Below are 20,255 nucleotides of genomic sequence, written 5' to 3' on the forward strand. Positions count from 1 at the left end.
ACCCGAATATGGCTGTTTAGAACTTAAATGGTACGCTTTGGTCAGACCCAGGGGAGCTGAGTGAGACATTCACAGGCTCGGACATCATCTTCTACATAGAGACACACTAGAGCCCAGAGAGAGGGCTACCAAATAGTCAGCATTCAGAGGAGAGACCTGCAAATCACACGGATCTGGAGGGGTGCATGCTATTCAAGCCACATCTATGGCGGATACTTACCATAGTCCGAAAGGACGAGGAGGCTAGATATATGTGGGTCAGGTTGCAAGCCAACAGTGTCGGGTTGTCCACATCACCGTGTGTCACTTCCCTCCTACCTTACAATATGACAAAACCCATGGCCAATCACCATACCTGTCGCTCTATAGTGGCATCATGGTGTTCTGAGCCACAAGGAAGCCCTCCTCTTGGGGAAGGGGGGGGGGTGTGTTTTCAACACCCAGATACAGAGCTAGCAGGTCACCTCCTGGACTTTCAGGATACCATCACACTCCAAGAGTTAGACACTAGGGACCTCGAATTACAAAGATCATCCCAGGATCACGGAAATATTATCGCATTTGGGAGACAATTCCTGAATATGGGCAGCATGTGAGGGTGAAAGCCAAGCATGTATAATCAGCTCCAAGGAGAAAGGAGGGGGCGGGAGTTGGTGAACTCTGGGATGTATGGGGAGCCCATCAAATAGTCAACTGTGTTGGACCCGCCGCTATGTGTGAAGCATGCCAGGGTTCCGGATGTCGGCCACTTGGGCATGCCGCTGTAGATGACAAGGCCATGTGATGTACCTGAGGGTCCAGATAGAGTATGTGGCATGAGTACAGCTCATCTAGCTCATGATCAAATGTGACCCTTTTGTTCTAGCAATCAGAGATTGCAATGACAAAAGACAAGCCTCTCCAATTGTGCTGTGGAGAGTCTATTTCTCTTTTTCGTGTGAAAAAGAGCCCATGTACTCTAGTTCCTCTCACAAGGCCTTGAACTGCAATCCTGGGGGAGAACTCTCAATGCAATCCGTCTCTACATTGTACAAAAAAGAATGTTAAGTTAGAGTCAAAAAGAGAGTAGCATTTGAATGTAGATTTTGAAAGAATAGGAGACAAAGATACAAGATTCAAGAACCTTACCAAGTTGGGTGTCCCAATACCGTATTTCTCCCACCAAGCCACTGGCTCCAACTGTGTCTCCCTGAGCAATGCAGTAGCTCGCCCAAACATATGGCTACCGCTGTGGTAAATGAGAAGCTCATCCTCGAGCTTTCTCATAAGCTGTATATCACCTCCCAGTCCCACCAACTTGGTAATGTACTCGATCCATCCTGACTCTAGCTCTCCATTGAGGTATTGCTCCTCATTCCTCCAAAGGGGATGCAAAATGTGAGCAACATCATGGATTGGCCTATGAAACCAATCCCAACGCCGATCCAGATCTCCTTAATATCTTGAACTCTACATGTGACATACATAAGAGATCAAGATTTATAAAATAACGTATAGGAAGACTCAAGAGAAAGACTCAAAGACTAAAGTTAAAGCCCAAGGGTGAGCACCTATCACGTGACAAGATAGTGAAATCATTGAGAGCTTCACCAATTCTGTCCATGAACTCATAAAGCAGCCCAATGGTACTCCCCTCCATGTCTGTGAGCCGAAGGACACTATACATGGGCTGAAGTGCCTTCACAAGTTCCTCTGCATCCTGCCACCAAGTATCTCTCATGACCATACGAGAGAATGCTATAGACTTGGGCTCATCCTTGTCCTCCCATGCTGTCCATTCACGACACACAATAGTGCATAATAAGCCATGTCGCACTCTCACTAGTCTTTCCACCACAATAAACATATATGCAAACCGAGTTTTGGAGGGCTTTAGAAGCTCAAGATCACTATTGGCCCTGTACATGCTCAAAACCTTTGGCCTCTTTGTGACAAAGTTCACCATGGTAGATGCGGCTGAAAATACATGGCTCACCCAATCAAGCTTCCCCACACATCAGTGGGATCTAGGAGAGTGGAAGTGGATTGATGCCTTCGATCCTTTGAAAAGCCTTCCTTTTTTCAGTTTCACTGTTCGGAATGCCAGGCTTCTCCTCACTCGACAGATGCATAGGATCCCTACTCTCAGGCCTCATTGGGAGAGCTATGATATTTCTCCTGTGATACAACGCAGATATTGGCACAGACTTTGGCACTCGTACAGAAGGAGCCAGATCTCTCATTTCTTTTGGTTATTCTTACATGGTGGTCTCCCCACCAATCAGTGGAGATCAGTTTTCGGTGTAGCACCTTCCTGTCCTAGATGTGCGGCAGATTCTGAGTATGTACAACATTGTCTATGGGGGTGCAGCATTGCATAGCAGATTTGGGGTCCTGTAGCCCAACTTATGGGCAAATTGAGTGGCCGAGCCATGCATGTGACTTGGGGGGCAGTTGCTTGGCTCTCCCAGTTCGGTCCGCGACTTTTTTATGAGAGTAGTGGTACAAATTCTGTTTTTTTCATTCGTAGAGGTATTGCCTAGCATCGTTTATTGCAGGATGTTCCTCACTCTGATTATACACCCCCTAGACAAAGGATTGACACCAGTTGGGAGATTATTGCCAGTATTACAACATGGCAGATCTGGAGAGCTAGATGCACGGAGGCTATTGAGGGTGTCTAGATTTTTGGGTCTCAGTGCATTAGTGCTATATGGGGTGATATCATCCACACTCTTATGGCTACTTGGGCTCGCATTTAGGGGCCCTCTCGTTCTGCGCAGGCGAAGCGTGTGATATTTATGCGAGAATGGGACCATGGCATCTTCTTTTCCTCTAGTACCACAGGTCTTACATGGCATCATGATGCTCCTCAGTGGTTGAAATCACCTTACATATTGGGGTGATTCTATTCTCTTCCGACTTATAGCTGTGATTGTTGTATGTTTTTCTCATACTTAATAGAAGTCTCTTTCTGGAAAAAAAAAAAAAAAGCTTCCCCACATTCTCAATCATCAAGTGAAGGCTGTGTGCTGCACAAGGTGTCCACACAATCTTGGGGAACTCCTCCTCTAACATCCTGTCCATGGATACACAATTGGACCCATTGTCCGTGATCACCTGCACAATGTTATCAGGCCCAATTTCATTGATTGCTTGGCGCATGTGGGATATAATGAACTCCCCTGTAACCACTATCCCTGGCACTGATGCATCTATGGCACGAATGAACATTGTGCCTTTGCAGGAGGACACAAGAATGTTGTACACATTTCTCTTCCGCACATCTGTCCATCCATCACAAAGCAAAGTACAACCATACTTTGCCCAAGTGGCCTTGAGAGGCTCCATCTCCATCTCCACAGCCAGTTGCTCCTTGTGAAGCTCAGTAGTGCGCAATGTCTCGTAGAAGAGGCCATCCCACTCACACCCAATGCGGGAGATAGCTCTCATTGCCTTCTTCCATCGAGGAGTCTTGACAATGTGGAAGGATAATCCACATTGAATAAACAACTTCATCAACTCTCTCGTTGCCTCTTTCATGGCAGCCTTTTGCATCCCTGCCTGCACATGTCCTTTCTTGAACACTGGAAGACTAGTTCTTTTGGCTCGAGGTGCCGAGCTAGAACCACCTGCAACCTCACCATTGGTATCTTCCTCTCTGATACTGCGAGTCCTCTTGGAGACACTTTGTTGTGCTTCAAGCTCTCCCAGGATTGGGGATATCCTTAAGGGGGATACCTAGCTGCATGGCCTTGCAAGCCTTGAGGCTATCACAGATTTCTTGTGGCACATGCCAAAACCCTTTGTTTGTGACAAATGTGCCTTCAGCCTGGTGACACTGCCATGGTGCTTATCAGCACAAAAGTTGCATTTCCACTTTCTGGAGCCCGAGCCACCATATCTAGACTCGAAGGTGACATTGTTCCAAAGAGAATCACGTGTTCGAGGCATCCGACAAGGTGGGGATAAATGCAGATTGTTGGCCCTGCAAGTGCGACACAGAACATAAACTAATCTCATTATATGATTCATGATTTTAACTGTCATCTTGGCCAACAATAGAGCAAGGGGAAGAGAAGGTAGATAGCCTTAGAAGTTAGGCCTCAATAGAGCAAGGGTGGACCGTGGAAGATATGCCATAAATATTGATGGAAGAGAAAAAAGTGTGTTGCTTTGTGAGTTGTGCAGAGAAAATCAACATAAAGCAAAACATGACATTACCCCTTTGAAAGACCTCCACAAGGCCCAAGGACACGAAGGAGCAAGCGGCAAACACGAGCTATGGCAGGCTGGCACACCAATCGGCGAAAAGTCACAGGTGGCCGCCACTGGGAAACGCGAACGAAAGTGTGCCGTAGGAAACGATTCGTTTTTTAGGTTTTTAAAATATGCATGATGAAAAAAACGCGTTTCGTAGAGGATGAAACGCGTTTCGAACCTGTATATGCAACTGTGCTCCTCACCCAGCTAAAGATTAATCTTTCTCCTTCTAGCCGTAGCTCTTCCTTGCTTGCTGGATTCTGGCTTCTCCATGGCTGTCTTCCCTTTTTCTCTTTCCTTCTTGGCCCTTGTTTCCCTATCAGCACCTTCTGACTCTGATCTCAGCATCCTTGTTCTTTTATTGGCAAACATGTGTGACATGCGGGGGATTGATCGTAGTAAAACAACCTTAGGCTTAACTAAATTGCACTTAATTATACTTAAGAGATAGACAATGGTGTCAATGCAATGCAATGCAGCTATATTAAATGAATGGTTACAATGAAGATCTATTTAGCTATATTAAATGAATGGTTACAATGAAGATCTATAAATAGATCTATGCCTGTCCTAGGTGAATATCTATCTCGGGAAGAGAGAAATGCTGATGGTGAATGATTGTTTCTTTCTCTACTGCTGAGGTCCACCCTTTGGATGCCGGCTTTCCTCTATGTAGGAGGTAATTGGTGAACTGTATGTTGTGCTGAATATGCTGCTGATTCACCTTGCTCCATAGGCTGGAAACGCTGAGTAGGCTGATGATGGGATGAATGAACTGAAATGATGCAATGCTATTTATATGGCTTATGTGCTGCTGGTCGGCCAGGTACTGCAGTTGGCTGCCTTGTCTAGAACCTTCACGACTCATAAATTCCCATAATACTGCTGTCGGCTACTGACCAGGCCTTGTCAGCTGGTTCCCTATGCCATGACTTGATGTGCTACATGCTCTAAATGATCATGATGCCTTGTGCACTGCTGTAGGTACTGTTAACAGTCCCTTACACTGATGCACATGTTGTAAATGCCTGGATAATACTTGAATGCCTAGAATGCTTTGCTAAATGTTTATGAATGCTAAGAATGCCATGTCACTTGTACACCAATAGGGTGTGCACGTGACAACATGTCAGCTTCATCTTCCTCTTCCTCAATGGTTTCAAGCATATGTACATTCACCAAAGGGCCTTGGGGTTGCATTTGCCCTTGTACTGGCCCCTGGTTTCCATTATTTACTTCCATAGTCACAGGGGACGGCGGGGACGGAGCCTAGGAACGCTGGGACGCCGAAACGGGATGGCGCAAGGACGGGGACGGCGCTGTGCGGGGACGGCAGAGAGCCGTTGCGCCTGCGCCCGTTTTTGGCCGTTGCGCCTGCTTGCCGCCTGCCTGCCCCTTCCTAGCCGTTTATGGCTGTTGGGCCTGGGCTCTTCTAGCCGTTTATGGCTGTTGGGCCTTGGCCCTTGGCTCTTTGAGGCTTGGCCCTCTCTCTCTCTCTTGCCCTTGAGGCTTTCCTCTCTCTCTCTCTCTTGCCTATCTATATAAGAGCCCACCTCTACAAGGCTACAAGCACACACAAGTTCATAACTCTCAAGGCTCATTGCTCAAGCTTTCAAGGCTCAAGCTTCTTGAATCTTCTCTCTTCCAACTTCCAAGTTCCAAGCTCTAGGGCCTAGGCTCTCACCTCTCCCTCAAGCCTCTTGAGTCTTGACTCTTCGAGTCTTCCAACTTCCAAGCCTCTAGGCTCTCTCTCTCTCTCTCTCTCTCTCTCTCTCCTCATTCCTCAAGGCTCTCTCTCTCTCTCTCTCTCTCTCTCTCTCTCTCATTCCTCAAGGCTCAAGAGTCAAGCCATCTTCAACCATGGCATCCTCCTCACGTGCCGGGGCTTCTCATAGAAGGACAACGGGATGGACATGGTGGGAGGAGGTAAACTACACCACATCCGTTCATGGAGGCGGTTCTCGGCCATGGGTATGCAAGCTTTGCCCGTACCGGCGAACGGGTGGCGCCGACAAAGTGCGAGCCCACCTCTTGCATGAGAGTGGGCATGAGGTGAGGTTTTGCACGAATGTCACGCCCGAGAAGAGATGGGAACTTCTTGACAAGCTTAGCGTCTACGAAGCGGTCGAAGCGACAAGAAGGACACCATGAGTAGCCGTGGATCCCGCGACGATGGGGAGAGGAACTCAAGCCTCTACCATGGAGTCATGTGGTGGATCGGGATCATGCACACCATCACCTTCACCATCAAGTCGGAATGTTACTCCATCCACGACACCGGCACCCTCCATCTCCACGGCCTCTCAATCATTACGTGGCCCACGGTGACAATCTACACTTGGGGAGAATTGGAACCCCAAGTTGAAGGAGGAGGTGGATATAGCGGTGGCCCGCTTCTTCTTCCACGACCACATTGCCTTTCAAGCGGCTAGGTAAGTGCAATCGATCATTGCCAATTCATCATTCATGTTTTCATCATCCTAGTCCCCTTCTCATTAGTAAATTACTTTCTTGAATAGGTTGGAATACTTCAAGGTCATGGTTGAGAAGATTGGGGAGTATGGCTCCACCTATACGCCCCCCTCATCCGAGAGCTTGCGCACTACATTGCTCGACAAGGAGAAGCGCATTGTAGAGCAAGCGGCCGACAACACAAAGCGGCAATGGGAGAGGAACGGAGTCTCCCTCATTGTGGATGGATGGAGTGACACCCGCAAGAGGAGTATTCACGGCATGGTTGCATATTCCCGCGGAGAGATGTACTTCATCTCATCTCATGATGCATCCGGCACTGGGAAGAGCACGGATGTGCTTGCGGCGGAGTGGGCTACCACCATGGAGATCGTTGGCCTCGAGCATGTAGTGGGCTTTGTTGCGGATGGGGAGCCTTCCAATAGGGCGGCGGGAGCTATTCTCCAAAGTATGTATGGACATGTCACGGTGTCCTTTTGTATTGCTCATTGCCTAAACAACCTCCTCAAGGACATCGGGGCATTACTATGGATCAGCCCGCTTATTGAGGAGGCCAACACCATGGTCTCCTTTGTCCTCAACCACCAAAGACTTCGGCATGAGTTCAACAAGAGGTCCTGTCTCTCTCTCCTCAAATATTCCGACACCCGGTTTGCCTACAACTTTCTCATGTTGGGCCGGTTGAAGGATTGTAGTGGTGCTTTTAGGGGGCTTTTCCTTAGCGACGAGTTTGTCGCCATGCAAGAGTCCCATACAAACACTGGCCAAGAGTGTAGGCTACAGGCGGATGACGCCTCTGGGAGCGTGTGAAGACCACAGATGCTATGGTGAGGCCCATAGTCCACCTGTTGAGGATTGTAGACGCTATGCAGCCATGCATAGGCAAGGTCTACGAGGCCATGGATCGCATGATAGAGAAGTTGAAAGACTTCGTGCCTGACGAAGACAGATACGAGGAGATCCACGCCTTGTGTCTAGGAAGGTGGAATTCCTACTACTCTCCATTGCATGCAGCAGCTTATGTGGTGGACCCGCAATTCCAAGGCAACAAGCAGGAGAGCGACCGGGAGGTGAGCGCTGGATGGAGGATCATCTTGGATCGTCTTGTGCCTGATGCATCGGTTAGGCGCAAGATCAGGGACCAGCTTTCGATGTACAGGTCATTTCATGGCTCCTATGGCTGTCATGATGCACAGGTTGACCGCTCCAAAGTTGGTGCTGCTCTATGGTGGGAGAACTTTGGTTCAGATGGACCGGAGCTGCAGCAGCTTGCCATCCGCATACTTAGCCAGGCCGTCAGCTCCTCTTGCTTGGAGCAACTTTGGAGTACCTACAGCCACATTGCCTCTAGGAAGAGGAACCGACTCGGGGTAGAGCGTGCCAATGACGTTGTCTTCGTCAGCGCGAACTTGCGAATGCTTTGCAAGAGCGTGACCAAGAAGGCAGATTCCTTCACCGAGTGGGAGATGAGTCAACAAGAAGAGCAACGGGAGGATGAGGTGCAGGAGCAGCATGCCAGTGAGAATGAGACTGAGGATGAGCTTGATGCTTCTTTGGCACAAGCTACCCATGACCATGAGGCGAGCACTTCACGTGGATGATCATTCATGGATCATGATTCATGGGCCTTACTACTTAGCTCTAGCCTCTAGCCTCTAGTCTTCAACACTTTTTTGTCATTGACTCATTTGAGTCCGTCCTTGTATTTTGCCTCCTTAAGGCTTAGTCCTGACTCCTGAGTCCTGACTCTTGAGTCATGACTCATTTTGTATCTACTTAATTATTATTATGACTCAAAAGCTACCATTTTAGTGTAAATTTGTGCTCATTTTGATGTACTTCCAAAGTAGAATAAGTGCAGAGTAGAAAAATTTAAAAAAAGAGTATTTTTTGAGTGCCGTTCCCTCCCCCGTCCCCGTTCCCTACTTATGGCCGTCCCCCGTCCCGTCCCCGTACCCGTCCCCCATCACCGTCCCCCGTCCCTTGTGACTATGTTTACTTCCCTATTGCCGACTCCTCTGTTACCTTCCGGCCTTTAAATAATCGGGTATACACCTCCTGGCTCTCTCCTTGGTTGAGGACATTGTGGAGCTTAATGCCCCCTCTCCCCAGAGTTGTAGCACTGGAAGTGCTCCATCCTATTCCTTTGTGGTCTCTCCCCTTGTGGTCTTCGGACCTGGTTCTGAATGACCTGCACGGCAAGATTTAGATTTTCAATCTGCTCAGTCAGCCTCTAAATCTCCTGATGCAGACCATCCTGACCTCTGTCTGATCCAGCTGCCCTTGGAATCTCGATGCGACAGTCCCTTTCTACATGAACATCAACAGGCAAAGGCTCAACCATATGTCCACAGGTACCATGGTTGTATCCAGCTGACAAACCTATCTCCCTTTCTTTCCGAGCTAGCTCCAGTTTCCACACCTTTTTCTTCCATTATTCCGATGCGAGCCTGACTGCCTTAGCGTAGGTATCAGGGTCTTTGAGTTCAACCTTTTCCTTAATAATCCCGTGCAATAGTCCTATAAATCTATCCTTCTTTAAGAAATCAAGTGGTATTTGATTTTCCTCTTAACATCCTCACAATTCTTCTCCAATCTCCTTCAAACCTATTTACAAAAGCCAATGAGGTGATAGCTCAAGTGGTGAAGGTGTTTACCTAGGACCAAGAGGTCTTGGGTTCAAAACCCCCCTTGGTGCTTCCTCGACGGCATTGCGTATGGGTGAATAAATAAGCGCCTACGGGCGGTGAAATTTGGTAACTATGGAAGGATCTTGGACCAAGGGTCAGTTGAAAAAAAAAAATAAACCTATTTACAAAAGCAACGATCTCTTCTTCTTCCCCTTGGTACAATCTACTGAGTTCCTTCCAAAGGTCCTCCGGATTTTCAGTCCTCACATACCTTCTTCTTAATGCATTTCTCAAGTGCTCCCAATTACCCCTCTGCTCCTCTATTAACACATCTTCATACCATTCCTTGGCCGCTCCTTTCAGAAGTAATCCTATCATTCGAGCTTTATACGCATCATCATCTCTATTGTTTCTCAAGGTTGCCAACTCAACTCTCCTTAGGAACTGAGTGACATCTTCTCCCTTCTCACCTCTGAAAACATCATATGTAAAATCAACCATTGGTCCTAAATTGATCTGCAAGTGGTTTCCAACCTATCGATCAAAGCTCTAAGTAAGAACCTTCTGATCCTCAGTGGGGACACCAAAGCATGTGATGTGGCTAGGTGATGGCCTCTATAACACCACCAACAGGCACACAAGAAGAAAATGTAGAGGGATCAGAATTGCGGGACACTAAAATCCCAGCTCCTAGGGCACTAATCAACTCAGCTGCTATCCTTAGTCCTTCAGCCGACACCTTCGGACACCTATACACACCTCCATCCGACTTGGCTAACTCCTCCAGCTGTCCTCCCTAGTCAGTTCTAACCTCCAGCACCTCCGATCTTCACCCTATATGCCCCAGCTGACCTCCTCTGACGACCAACTGACCAAAACTCTTCCTAGCTGACACATAGCTGACTGTAAACTAATCCGGAAGGTTGACGCTGACTCCGGTCTGAAATGAGTCCTCTGGGCTCTTTAATTGTCCTCTAGCTTCAGCTTACCTCAAACCCTCAATCCTAGAACCTCGCTGAACACTCTCTTGATGCTCTGCGGTTCTTCTGCTGACACCAATGTGACCGATCTTGACGGATACTGATTCAGCTGACTGAGACAGACCTAGCAGACTCAGCTGCTTGAACTGAATCAGAAACTTTCTCGTACTTGTCCGCCAACTCTCTCTGACCCTTGGGCTGCTCTAATCTTAAATAGATATCGCATCAAAAACTCTCTGCTGGCTACAGCTGACACCTGTCTGACTGAATCTGACTGAAACGGACTCAGCTGCTTGAATCAGACCTCACTGATTCAGCTGGATCAGACTTTCTTTGCTTTATGTCCTCTGATACCTTTAGACCCTCACAACACCAAACCACACAAGGATCCAACCCTATAGACACTTAGTTGATTGCAACCAACTCGCAGCTGACTTTGAATGACCAATCAACCCACAAACCCGAACACACAAACCAGCATTCAGCTAACTAACAGCAACTGACTTTGAATGACCAATCAACCCACAAACCCGAACACACAAACCAGCATTCAGCTAACTAACAGCAACTGCAGTTGAACAAGAATTAGACTAACTGAAGTCTCTAATAGGGACGCCACACAGAGAATCTAGGGAAACCACCTCCTTGTTGATTCTCTGATCCTCGGCACATTCTCTTCTTTGACCTCCGTTGTGCTGAACTTCACTTTGCAACCTTCGAAATTTGTAAGACCTTTCGTCTGTAGGTAGTCTCTTTACTATAGTCACTTCACTCATGCTCTTCACTCTCTTGCTTCTCTTGCTTTTTTTTTTTGGAAAATCTTCTCAATTCCCCCTCCTTCCAAAAGGTTGTGTCACCCGCTTCCTTTGTTCACCAATACACTTTTCCTTTTTCATTTTTTTGCACCTGTGCTTATCCTCTTGGTTGCCATGCGTTGTTTCTACCACCTAGGATCCATTTCACCCATCCTATATACATTATACATTTCTATACAACAAGTTTGATCTCAGTTATAGCGCACCAAGTGCCCCCTACCCCCGCTCATGCCCGTGCAGGACCAGGACTTGCTTGAATGAACTGAGTCGCTATGGGTGTACGTATAGATCCCTCTCTTGACGATGAAGCTAAGATGGAAGAAGATGAACGAATGTACCTCCCAAGCCTTTGCCTGAAAGGAGTGTGTGCGTAGTCAATAGCTTGGTTCCTGAGTTTACAATCCACTAAAGTACCATCCCACTCTCGCTTGGGGACAATTCTCAGGAGGAAGGAGAAAACTGCCACTCCGACATATGTGGGAGAAGAGTGGGAGTGGTGGAGGATGTTGCACACCCAGAGATGTGCCGCCACATCCACTATGACCAATGGGAGGCATCAGAAGAAAGCATAATCCACAGAGTGTCCTAAAGTGCATGGAGGGGATCCAATGAACTCAGGGGAGAGTATCATCTCCAGTGGGTTCGAGTTCTGCTACAAGGATCAATACTATGTCCAAGAGGGGTCAAGGGCTAGGGGAGGGTGGCTACCCCTCTCTTGATAATGCACGGAGGGGGAGGGCGGTGGCGGTAGTGGAAGAAGAGGCCTAGAATGTAAGGGGAAAAGATGAGGATGCTGCTGTCGTGGTCGAATCCACAGTTGGAACACGCAAGGATGAGGGGAGTGGAGGATGGGGCTGAGCGTGGGCTTGGGATTCGGGAATGCCCGTCTTTTTTGCCGTGTCGGTATTTTGAACCTACTCCTTGAAATTCTATACTGGCTCTACTCTAGCAGTTCATGGTTGGAACTGTTGTTTTGGGTTCATTGTCTGCTAAGGTGTGGTTCCACCATGTCGGCCTGGGTGGTGACGGCCTCACCTGTTGGGGCTCTGCCACTCTTGCCTGGCGAGCGGCTGCAGCGGTGGAGCCTGTTGTGGGGGTGAAGCCGCTATCAAGAGGAACATGAGGCTGTCGCGGAGCATTGTGGGGAGGCGGCTCGCTTGGGTCCCTGTTGCTGGGGACCTTCGATGATTGTCTCCTGCTTATGCTCGATGAGGACATGCCCATGCCAGGTGGCCCATTCGGCGGCAAACCAAAGATTGTTTGGGTAATCCAGAAAACTCTTACCTGTTGCAAGAAATGAGAGCCATCTAGCTGCCCGGGGGGGGGGGGGGGGGGGGGGGGGGGGGGGGGGGGGGGGGGGCGGGTGTTCTCTGGAGAGGCAGTGAGTAAGCAAAGGGGCACGTGGTTCTGATGCTTTACAAGGAAGGCACAAGCCCCTTGAGAGGGTTAATTATAGGGAGGCGCGTGCTGCTGAATGGGAGTGGGATCTACAGGTTCCAAATGCCATTCATGTAGTTAACTCATATTCTTAATCCAACTTTTGAAGTGTTTATCACCCAAACCTTCCTAAGCTAGATGTATCTTCGTCAAATCAAATTATGTCAATCACCATTTTTGGCACTGATTGGATATGCACCATGTCTTTACAAGAGCATGCACGCAGGAGTTTGTGTTATGAATGCTTCACATTTTATGTGCAGGTCATGGCATTGCTGAGTGGCTTTGCAGGTGTGTATACCGAGGTAATGAGGAAGCAAACCAGGATGTACAATTTGATCACATTTTCTTGGCATATGGCTTATGAAGTGTAGCTCTAAGGTTCAAGAACTTAGAAGGTGTTGAATGCCTCTCTGTATTGGTATGTTTGTGAATTTTCCTTATGGTCATGTTATGCTGTCAGTAGGTCATAATCAAAAGGCGGCCTTCACGCAATATCAATGTGCAAAACTTCTGGCTCTATCTTTTCGGAATTATCTTCAATGCGTTTGCCATCTTCACCCAGGACCTTGATGCCATCATGAACAAGTATGCAAGAAATTGCTGAAAGTTTATGCTTTTTTTGTTGGTTTATATGGGAGATACATCTGTATCAACAAATGTTATACTATTACTGAGCATCTTACTCTAGATGTAATTTATTTATTTTGCTCATGAAAACGCAGGGGATTCTTTCATGGATATACTGCTATAACTGTCTGTATGATCACAAATCATGCCCTAAGGTATGCAGCTTAAAGCTTTCCCTTGTATCACATTGAATATGAGAATGGAGCACATCAATTATGAACATCAAAAAACTTTTGGGAGGGGATTTAACTATGAGTGCTAGAGGTGTTACTATCACTAGAAAATCTCAACCTTGATGAAAATGGTGAGGAGGGGTGGGAATCTATCACCCTATGAGGTACATTTGAGCAAGCATTCGAGAATCAATGCTCCACCCTCACACTTGGTTTTGACTTCCAACTTTATCTAGTGTCAGGCCCAATTTATGAAAAGAAGCCTGTTTGAGCAGCCTGGACCTTAGTTTCAAGGGCAATAATCATGGCATTGATGTAGCAGAGGAGGACAGCTTTGAGAGGTCAAGTCGGTGGCCAGACAGGCGGAAGAGCAATGTGCATGTGTGGCAATATTTGGTAGATGGGAAGATAACTTGTAAATGTGCATGGTATGGCAGACTGCCAGTGTGACAAGCCTGGGCAGTGGACTGGTATCTAAAGGGGGCTCAAGGTCCAGGCAGGTTGCCAGCCTCATCGCTTGCAGTTGGACTGGCTATGGTCAAGGAATCCCCTCTTACCACAAGGTACAATTTGGATCTGAGCAAGCAATTTGAGAAATCAATCCTCTGACCTTGTGAATGTTTTAGGCTTCCATCTTGCCTAGTTTAAGGCCTATTTTATAAAAAGAAGCTCAAGCAGCCCAAAAATTGGTTTTCAGTGTGGACACCAGAAAAAATCAAGGCATTGATGTGGCAGAGGATGGCTTTGGGAGGTCTAGCTGGTGGCTAGATAGACAAAAGAGCAATGTGAATGTGTGGAAACATTGGCACATGCATCAGCTCCGGCACTCGTATGCATGTCACGCTAGGGCATCATGCTAGGGCTACTCATTAGGGCTAGGGTCTCAGCCCATATTTTAAAGAGCAAAAGAGACAGTGAGAGTGGGCCCCATGCACGCCCTTTTCCTTCTCCCCAAATCTCTTTCCCTTCCAAGCTCATCGTCATCCCATCTTCAATGCTCCTTGTTGCATCCTACCTCGTATCCTTGTGTCCACCTTGGGCTCCAGCTCTTTTCTTGCCATTCAAGCTGCTGATTGAATGGTTGTGTTGTTCTGCTGTGTCTCAATATTGTTGTTTTGCTTAAGTCTCTCACATCAAAAGATCCTAAATGTCAGTGCTTTAAGTGTGTTATAGTGGAACTGTGGTTTTTGTGAGCATGGACACAATGTTTCAAGAGAGTCATTGTGACTTGAGAAGAAGCTTCAATCTTTATCATCATGCATGGAAGTTTCCAATCAACTCTACCATTACTGCTACCAGCTAGAGTTGATCAATTCAGATGATGAGTATGCATCACCATCACAGGCTACAAGTTGAACATGTGGACTAAGAAGAGTTGTGCCTTGAAATCTCAATAAGATTAGTTCCCGAGCTGCCCGGCAGTCTAGAAGGACAAAAAAAGCATTGAGTTGCAGCATAAGAGAACTTAGTAAGTTTTTCCGTGATGACCAAGGTGTAGGAGTTGAAGAGATTTCCAGAGGCACAAGGGGATGAGAGTGGATGAATGTCTATATGATAGAAATCATGCAACTCTACATGAGGAACCAAATGTAGGACTATGGACTTCCCAAAGATACACAAGGTCATTGAGAACAAGTGGGGTTACAAAGAAAAGTCCTAGTAGGATGGGAGCTTAATGACGGATTTGACTGTAGGACACTCTTCCCACAACAGCTCTTTATTGTAGGTCTAATATATGTTTCAAGGATGTAGAATACACAGGCTACTTTTTTAAGACCACCTTAAGCATGAACTGTTTATTGATTAGTTTTTTCATTGTTTCAGTGGGATTGCAGTCTCCATGGTAATGAAATATGCAGACAACATTGTCAAGGTGTGTGCAATGGCCCCTTTTAAACTATTTTTTTTGCAAATTTTTGCCATAAATTTGCACGAGTCGCACCGATTTTGATGGTTTCTTGTCTGCACTTTTCAGGTGTACTCCACATCTGTAGCAATGCTTCTGACCGCCATTATATCCATGATGCTTTTTAGCTTCAAATTGACTCTCCCATTTGTGCTTGGATCTTTGTAAGTAGCAGTTTTGCATCAGATTTGTGAAAAAAAGGGGAGGAGTTCAGTTTGATGCTAGCTAGTGCATTGTTAGTCTAATTTAGGTAATTGAGACTGTACATCAAGCAAAGGCTACAAGGGATAACTTTATTAACTAGTGTAGACAGGCTTTCAAGAAAGAACGTGTGCATAAGGGCATGCAGTTATGCTTCATCAAACTTCGAGTTCTGAATGGGTACTTGTTTTTCTTTCAGGGTGGTTTCTATTGCAGTTTTCTTACATTCACATGGCAAGGCGGGAAAGTGAAGAGAGCTTTTTGAAAGGAGGGAGATTCTGAGGCATTTTGTGTCAAGCTGACATGCTAAAGAGTTCTTATAGGACTGGCAAATTGCCATGAGTATGTACATGCTATCGCTCTGTAAGGAAGCTGTTGATAGGTACTCCATTTGTAGGCACACAGAAGAAACATTTTGAGTTAAATCATTGTATTCAATTCTTTCTTTCAAAAAAGAGCATCTCAAAAATTGGTTCCTCAAAATGGCTGTTCTTTCCTAAAATCATTAGTCTATCAGAACACATTCTGGTTTTTTTTTTGTGTGTGCGTGTGTGTGTGTGTGTGTGTGAAGGCAATGGCTTCACTTTATATTATTGTTTTCTACGAGTTTAGTTATGCTTTTAGAGATAGATGCCAGGGTTCAAACCTGTTCCTGCTGCTTGATTTTACTCCAGTTTTGAAAAGGTTTTTCCTATCAGTTTCTACTAATTCTAAGAGAACCAAACCAGTCTTACCATAAATACTTTGGGTTTGAGGTATACACTACTCTTACAAACTTTACAAGTTCTTTAGAGCTCAAAGGGTGAACCATATAACTGTGTTGGTTAATTAACTCAAATAGGCTTCAGGTCCCTAGTTTTTCAGGTAGTCATTAAGCCAATATAATTAGCGTTACAATCACATAATCTGATGATAAGAAAGAAAGACCAAGACAGGGGTTTGTCAATATGCATCCACACAAACGTGTGTGGGTGCAATTAATGAACGAAAATGTAATAAATAAAAGAAAAACCTAGACTAATTAAGGTTTTAACTTAGCAACTCTGTGGATGTGGACACGTGTTCCTCTCTCTCTCGAGGCACGTCGAGAAGCATGTTCTATTTAGGCTCGCTCTCTTTCTGAACACGGTCATTGGGAGCTTTGCCTTTTTCCGTAAAAAGCAACTTCCCGCTAGTTGTGGTAGCTTGTCATCCACATCCTCACACTGGAGAGCTTCTATAGTTGTGGGTGTGGTGGAAGAGTTTTCTTTGCCTAGATGGAGGCAAGACTAAGGTTCTACACAATGGTCAATCTCACAAGGGAAGGTGAATAGAACGGAAGCTCATGGGGGAAAGAAGCCTACAGTCATCAAACCTATCCATGCAAGCATCCATCAATCCATGCAAGAGGATCCAACAAAACACAAGCAAGCAAGAGAATAGGGACAGCTTAGTATTCTAATGATGCAAGGGAAATGATTATGTATTACTTTAATGTCAAAATTACCTTGTGTATTGCTTAATTTTGAAATTGTCATATATACAAATCACATTTGGCTAGTCATAACTTTAAAATAGTTTATGGCTACTACTTCTAGCCTTAATACGAAGTCCATGACTTTTCCATTTGGCGTTAAGCATTGGGTAAGGTAGCCTCATATATTTCAATGTCGTCTTACAAGACATAGGCTTCCATTACATACGCATTAGATGGTGAGGCGCCTTACGATAAGATGGATGGCAGCGGGTGAGTGAAACCATGTTAACCAAGAGGTTAACATACCCTCGTTCCTAATGGTGACCGTGTCTTTGCATCACCAAGCTCGGGTTGTTAGTTCCAAAGACGTGTGGATGTCCAAGATATAGTTGATGAAGTTCTTTTGTGAGGTTTAGTGGTAGGTAAGAGACCACTGCACATACTTTGGGGTCTGTTTTGGTTGGTCCTTGAGGTCGGAAGCTTGTTAAGGTTGCATGTGGTGTAGTGTTATAGCGAAGAAATTCTTGATTCGAGGCCTCATCTCCAAGGTTGTAAGTGGTTTGGACTAGTTGTTAGAGGGAAAGTGATAGATGAGGCCCGTGCCTTTGGTTTGTGGGTTCTTGTGCTAGGACTACCTACATTTGATTGGTTGTTATTGATGATGGTATAGAATTCTCTAGCGAGGCAAAGTATGGCTCCTAAATTTCATGGTGGTACTAGAGATTAGGCTTGTTTGTTGCATGTTGCATCTTCAGCCCTTGAGGTTTTTGTTGTGATGAGGTTGTGTTCTTTGAAGATGTTTGGAGGTTCCTACACATTCCAAGGGGATCCATGGGCTAGGCTTTTGCCTACCATGGCCTCCCCATCTTGAGAGATGTGCCTAGATGGCTGTTGATGATGATGAGGCTTAGTGCACGTACTAGCGATTGTGAGTGCCTATTCTTGTAAGATGTGCTATGAAGTGTGAAGCCCTTAGTGAATAATGCATGTAGCATGCATGGACTATGTGGGGTGATGGCATGCCTATGTGTGTTCTCCTCCATGCAATAGCTCCAATTCTTCTGCTTTCTTTAACTCTTATTTCTACTTTCCTTGACATTTGTTCACTTTTCTTGAGAGAAGATTGAGGCATTTATTTGTGAGGAGGTAGGTAGTCACATAGAATGGTAATGGTATCTTTGAGGATAAACCGATTGTGCTTGCATCTGCCAAAGGAATCCACGCGATGGGTCATACCATGGGCCATGCTTGTCCACCATGGCCCCCCATCTAGAGATGTACCTAGGTGATGTCAATGACAAGGCTAGGGTACATGCACACTTTGTAGTACTTTGGAATCGAGCGAGTAACCGTGTCCTTTGGTTGTCCTCACGGTCTCAACAAATTGATCAAGGAGTATGGTGAGCCTCTACTTTGAAGTGTGTTTGGCCGAGCAGCTTCTGACATCTTTGATGTATCTATGTTCCTTGTGCAAGGGGTTAATTCCTTAGTCGTAAGTGAGTGCACATATGTCTTATGTGAAGTGCTCAACAAAGAAGTGGGCTGACTCAAGTAGAAAAATGCATGATCCACCACTATATGAGGAATGAGGGAAGTGGTTGCACCTTGATCTTTTGCTACTAGTTTGGCTACTTCTATGTCCTTCTTTTGAGCCTGAGTGGTTGTTATATCGGTAGGGTGCTCCAATTGGAAGAGATTGGTGGTGGGGACACCCTCAAGGAAGAGTATGATTGAAAATGGAATGAAGAGGATAGATGATTGGGCTTAGGAGTGTGTACAATAGCACTGGTGGTGTACTCACAGTTCTCTACCAAGACATGCTAATGTTGGGAAGGTGAAGTCAGTGGAAGTAGATTCCCTTTACTTAGTGTGTTGGTGCACCCATGTGTGTAGGGTGATCGTGTGTTGTGTGCTTACTTGGCTAGCTAGTACAAGTGCACTTGCTTTTGCATTGTGGTCCCTGCTAGTTGCTTGTTTGTGATGGTGTGTGTGCTTACTTGGCTAGTTGGTATAGATGCATTTTCTTTTGCATTGTGGTCCCTACCCATTTATTATTTGAATTGGTAACTTAGAAGCATATAAACTAACAAAAAACAATAAAAAATACTTCAACACTTTCATAGCCATCATTAACTAGGATTAGGATCCTTAACCGCCTCTCATCAAGTCCAAAAAATCTCAAAAATCTCAAAAAACAAGGCCAAACGAGCTTTCGAGTTAGGAGACATGACCCCATGGCTGGACTCAACAGCTAGAGAAGAAAAGCATTCTTCACCCGAGGAGGATTCTCTCGAGGACGAGGAAGAGGCAGAGTAGGAGGAAGGACCTTCACTTGCCACAACTATGGGAAGCCAGGACACATGGCAAGAGACTGCTACAGCAAACCCAGTGGAGAAGGAACGACATCGGCAAACTTCATGGAGGCTCCTAAGGAAGTGGAGTCAGATCATCTTTTCTGAGAGAGAGAGAGAGAGAGAGAGAGAGAGAGAGAGAGAGAGAGAGAGAGAGAGAGAGAGAGAGAGAGAGAGAGAAACCCCACAACCCAAAGTAACTTGTCCCAACAGAGTAAAACCACCTCTGAGCCATTGATGATGTAGGCCATGTGGTAGATGTATGTGTGAGCACTTTAGTCAAGGTCACGCGCACTTGTAGTAGCCTTAGACACATAGAAAGAGAGAATGTCAAGGACTATGAGTTTAGGGACTTGAGGCACTGCTCGCAGACTATCAAGTAAGAGGGAAACTTGGTATAGGGTCCAGGTGTGCTAGGAGTATTCACTTGAGAGGAGGTGTTGAAATATACAAGTGAATAGGGTGTGTGCGGGAACAAGCCCTTAGCAAGAGGCTGTAAAAGAGAATCTGTAAATGTGAGAGAAGCTGTGAAAAGGTGAGAAGTATCTACTGGGAGAGAATAAAGGGTAGCATGAGAAGACTTAGGAGGTGTGGAGATATTCTGGGAAGAGGTGGAGAGAATCAAGCAAAAGAGGTGGAGTGAATCAAGGAGAGATCAGTGGGATTAGATGCTTGGATGTAAACTCTATAAATTGAGGCATTGGCCTAATGAGAATTTGCTGATTTTTGATTATCCATGCCTACATTAAGCTATCAGTTAATTTCTCAACTAGTCACGTCTTAATTATCATCTAATCTCTTTTCTAATGATGTTGATTCTAGCATTTGATCCACCATAGCTCATCACATTGCTGCAAATTTAACATCCCCTGCATCTTTTTATGGTATCAGAGCTTGGTTCATGTTAAGGGCTGAGCAGCAAAAGCACAAGAAGTGGTACGAGGGTAGGTGCCCTATAGTTA

The 20,255-nt window shown here is 45.9% G+C and overlaps 1 protein-coding gene across 2 annotated transcripts in view; it reads left to right on the forward strand.

Annotated features, from left to right (window-relative positions):
* LOC147641032 (CMP-sialic acid transporter 2-like) overlaps positions 1-15,988 on the forward strand; it is a 67,322-nt gene extending 51,334 nt beyond the window's left edge. Inside the window, exons 10-15 of one of the 2 annotated variants that reach the window (XM_086817589.1) lie at positions 12,840-12,881; positions 13,043-13,164; positions 13,302-13,361; positions 15,204-15,252; positions 15,355-15,449; positions 15,686-15,987. In XM_086817589.1, the coding sequence (XP_086673715.1) occupies positions 12,840-12,881; positions 13,043-13,164; positions 13,302-13,361; positions 15,204-15,252; positions 15,355-15,449; positions 15,686-15,737 (420 nt within the window). In that variant the 3' untranslated portion in view covers positions 15,738-15,987. Of the gene's footprint in view, positions 1-12,839; positions 12,882-13,042; positions 13,165-13,301; positions 13,362-15,203; positions 15,253-15,354; positions 15,450-15,685 lie in introns of both variants that reach the window. The other variant, XM_086817596.1, reaches the window with a different exon arrangement.
* Positions 15,989-20,255: the final 4,267 nt, after the last annotated feature.

The sequence above is a fragment of the Cibotium barometz genome, chromosome 2, assembly GCF_041138505.1.
Source record: "Cibotium barometz isolate CiBa-2024 chromosome 2, ASM4113850v1, whole genome shotgun sequence".
Lineage (NCBI taxonomy): Eukaryota > Viridiplantae > Streptophyta > Polypodiopsida > Cyatheales > Cibotiaceae > Cibotium > Cibotium barometz.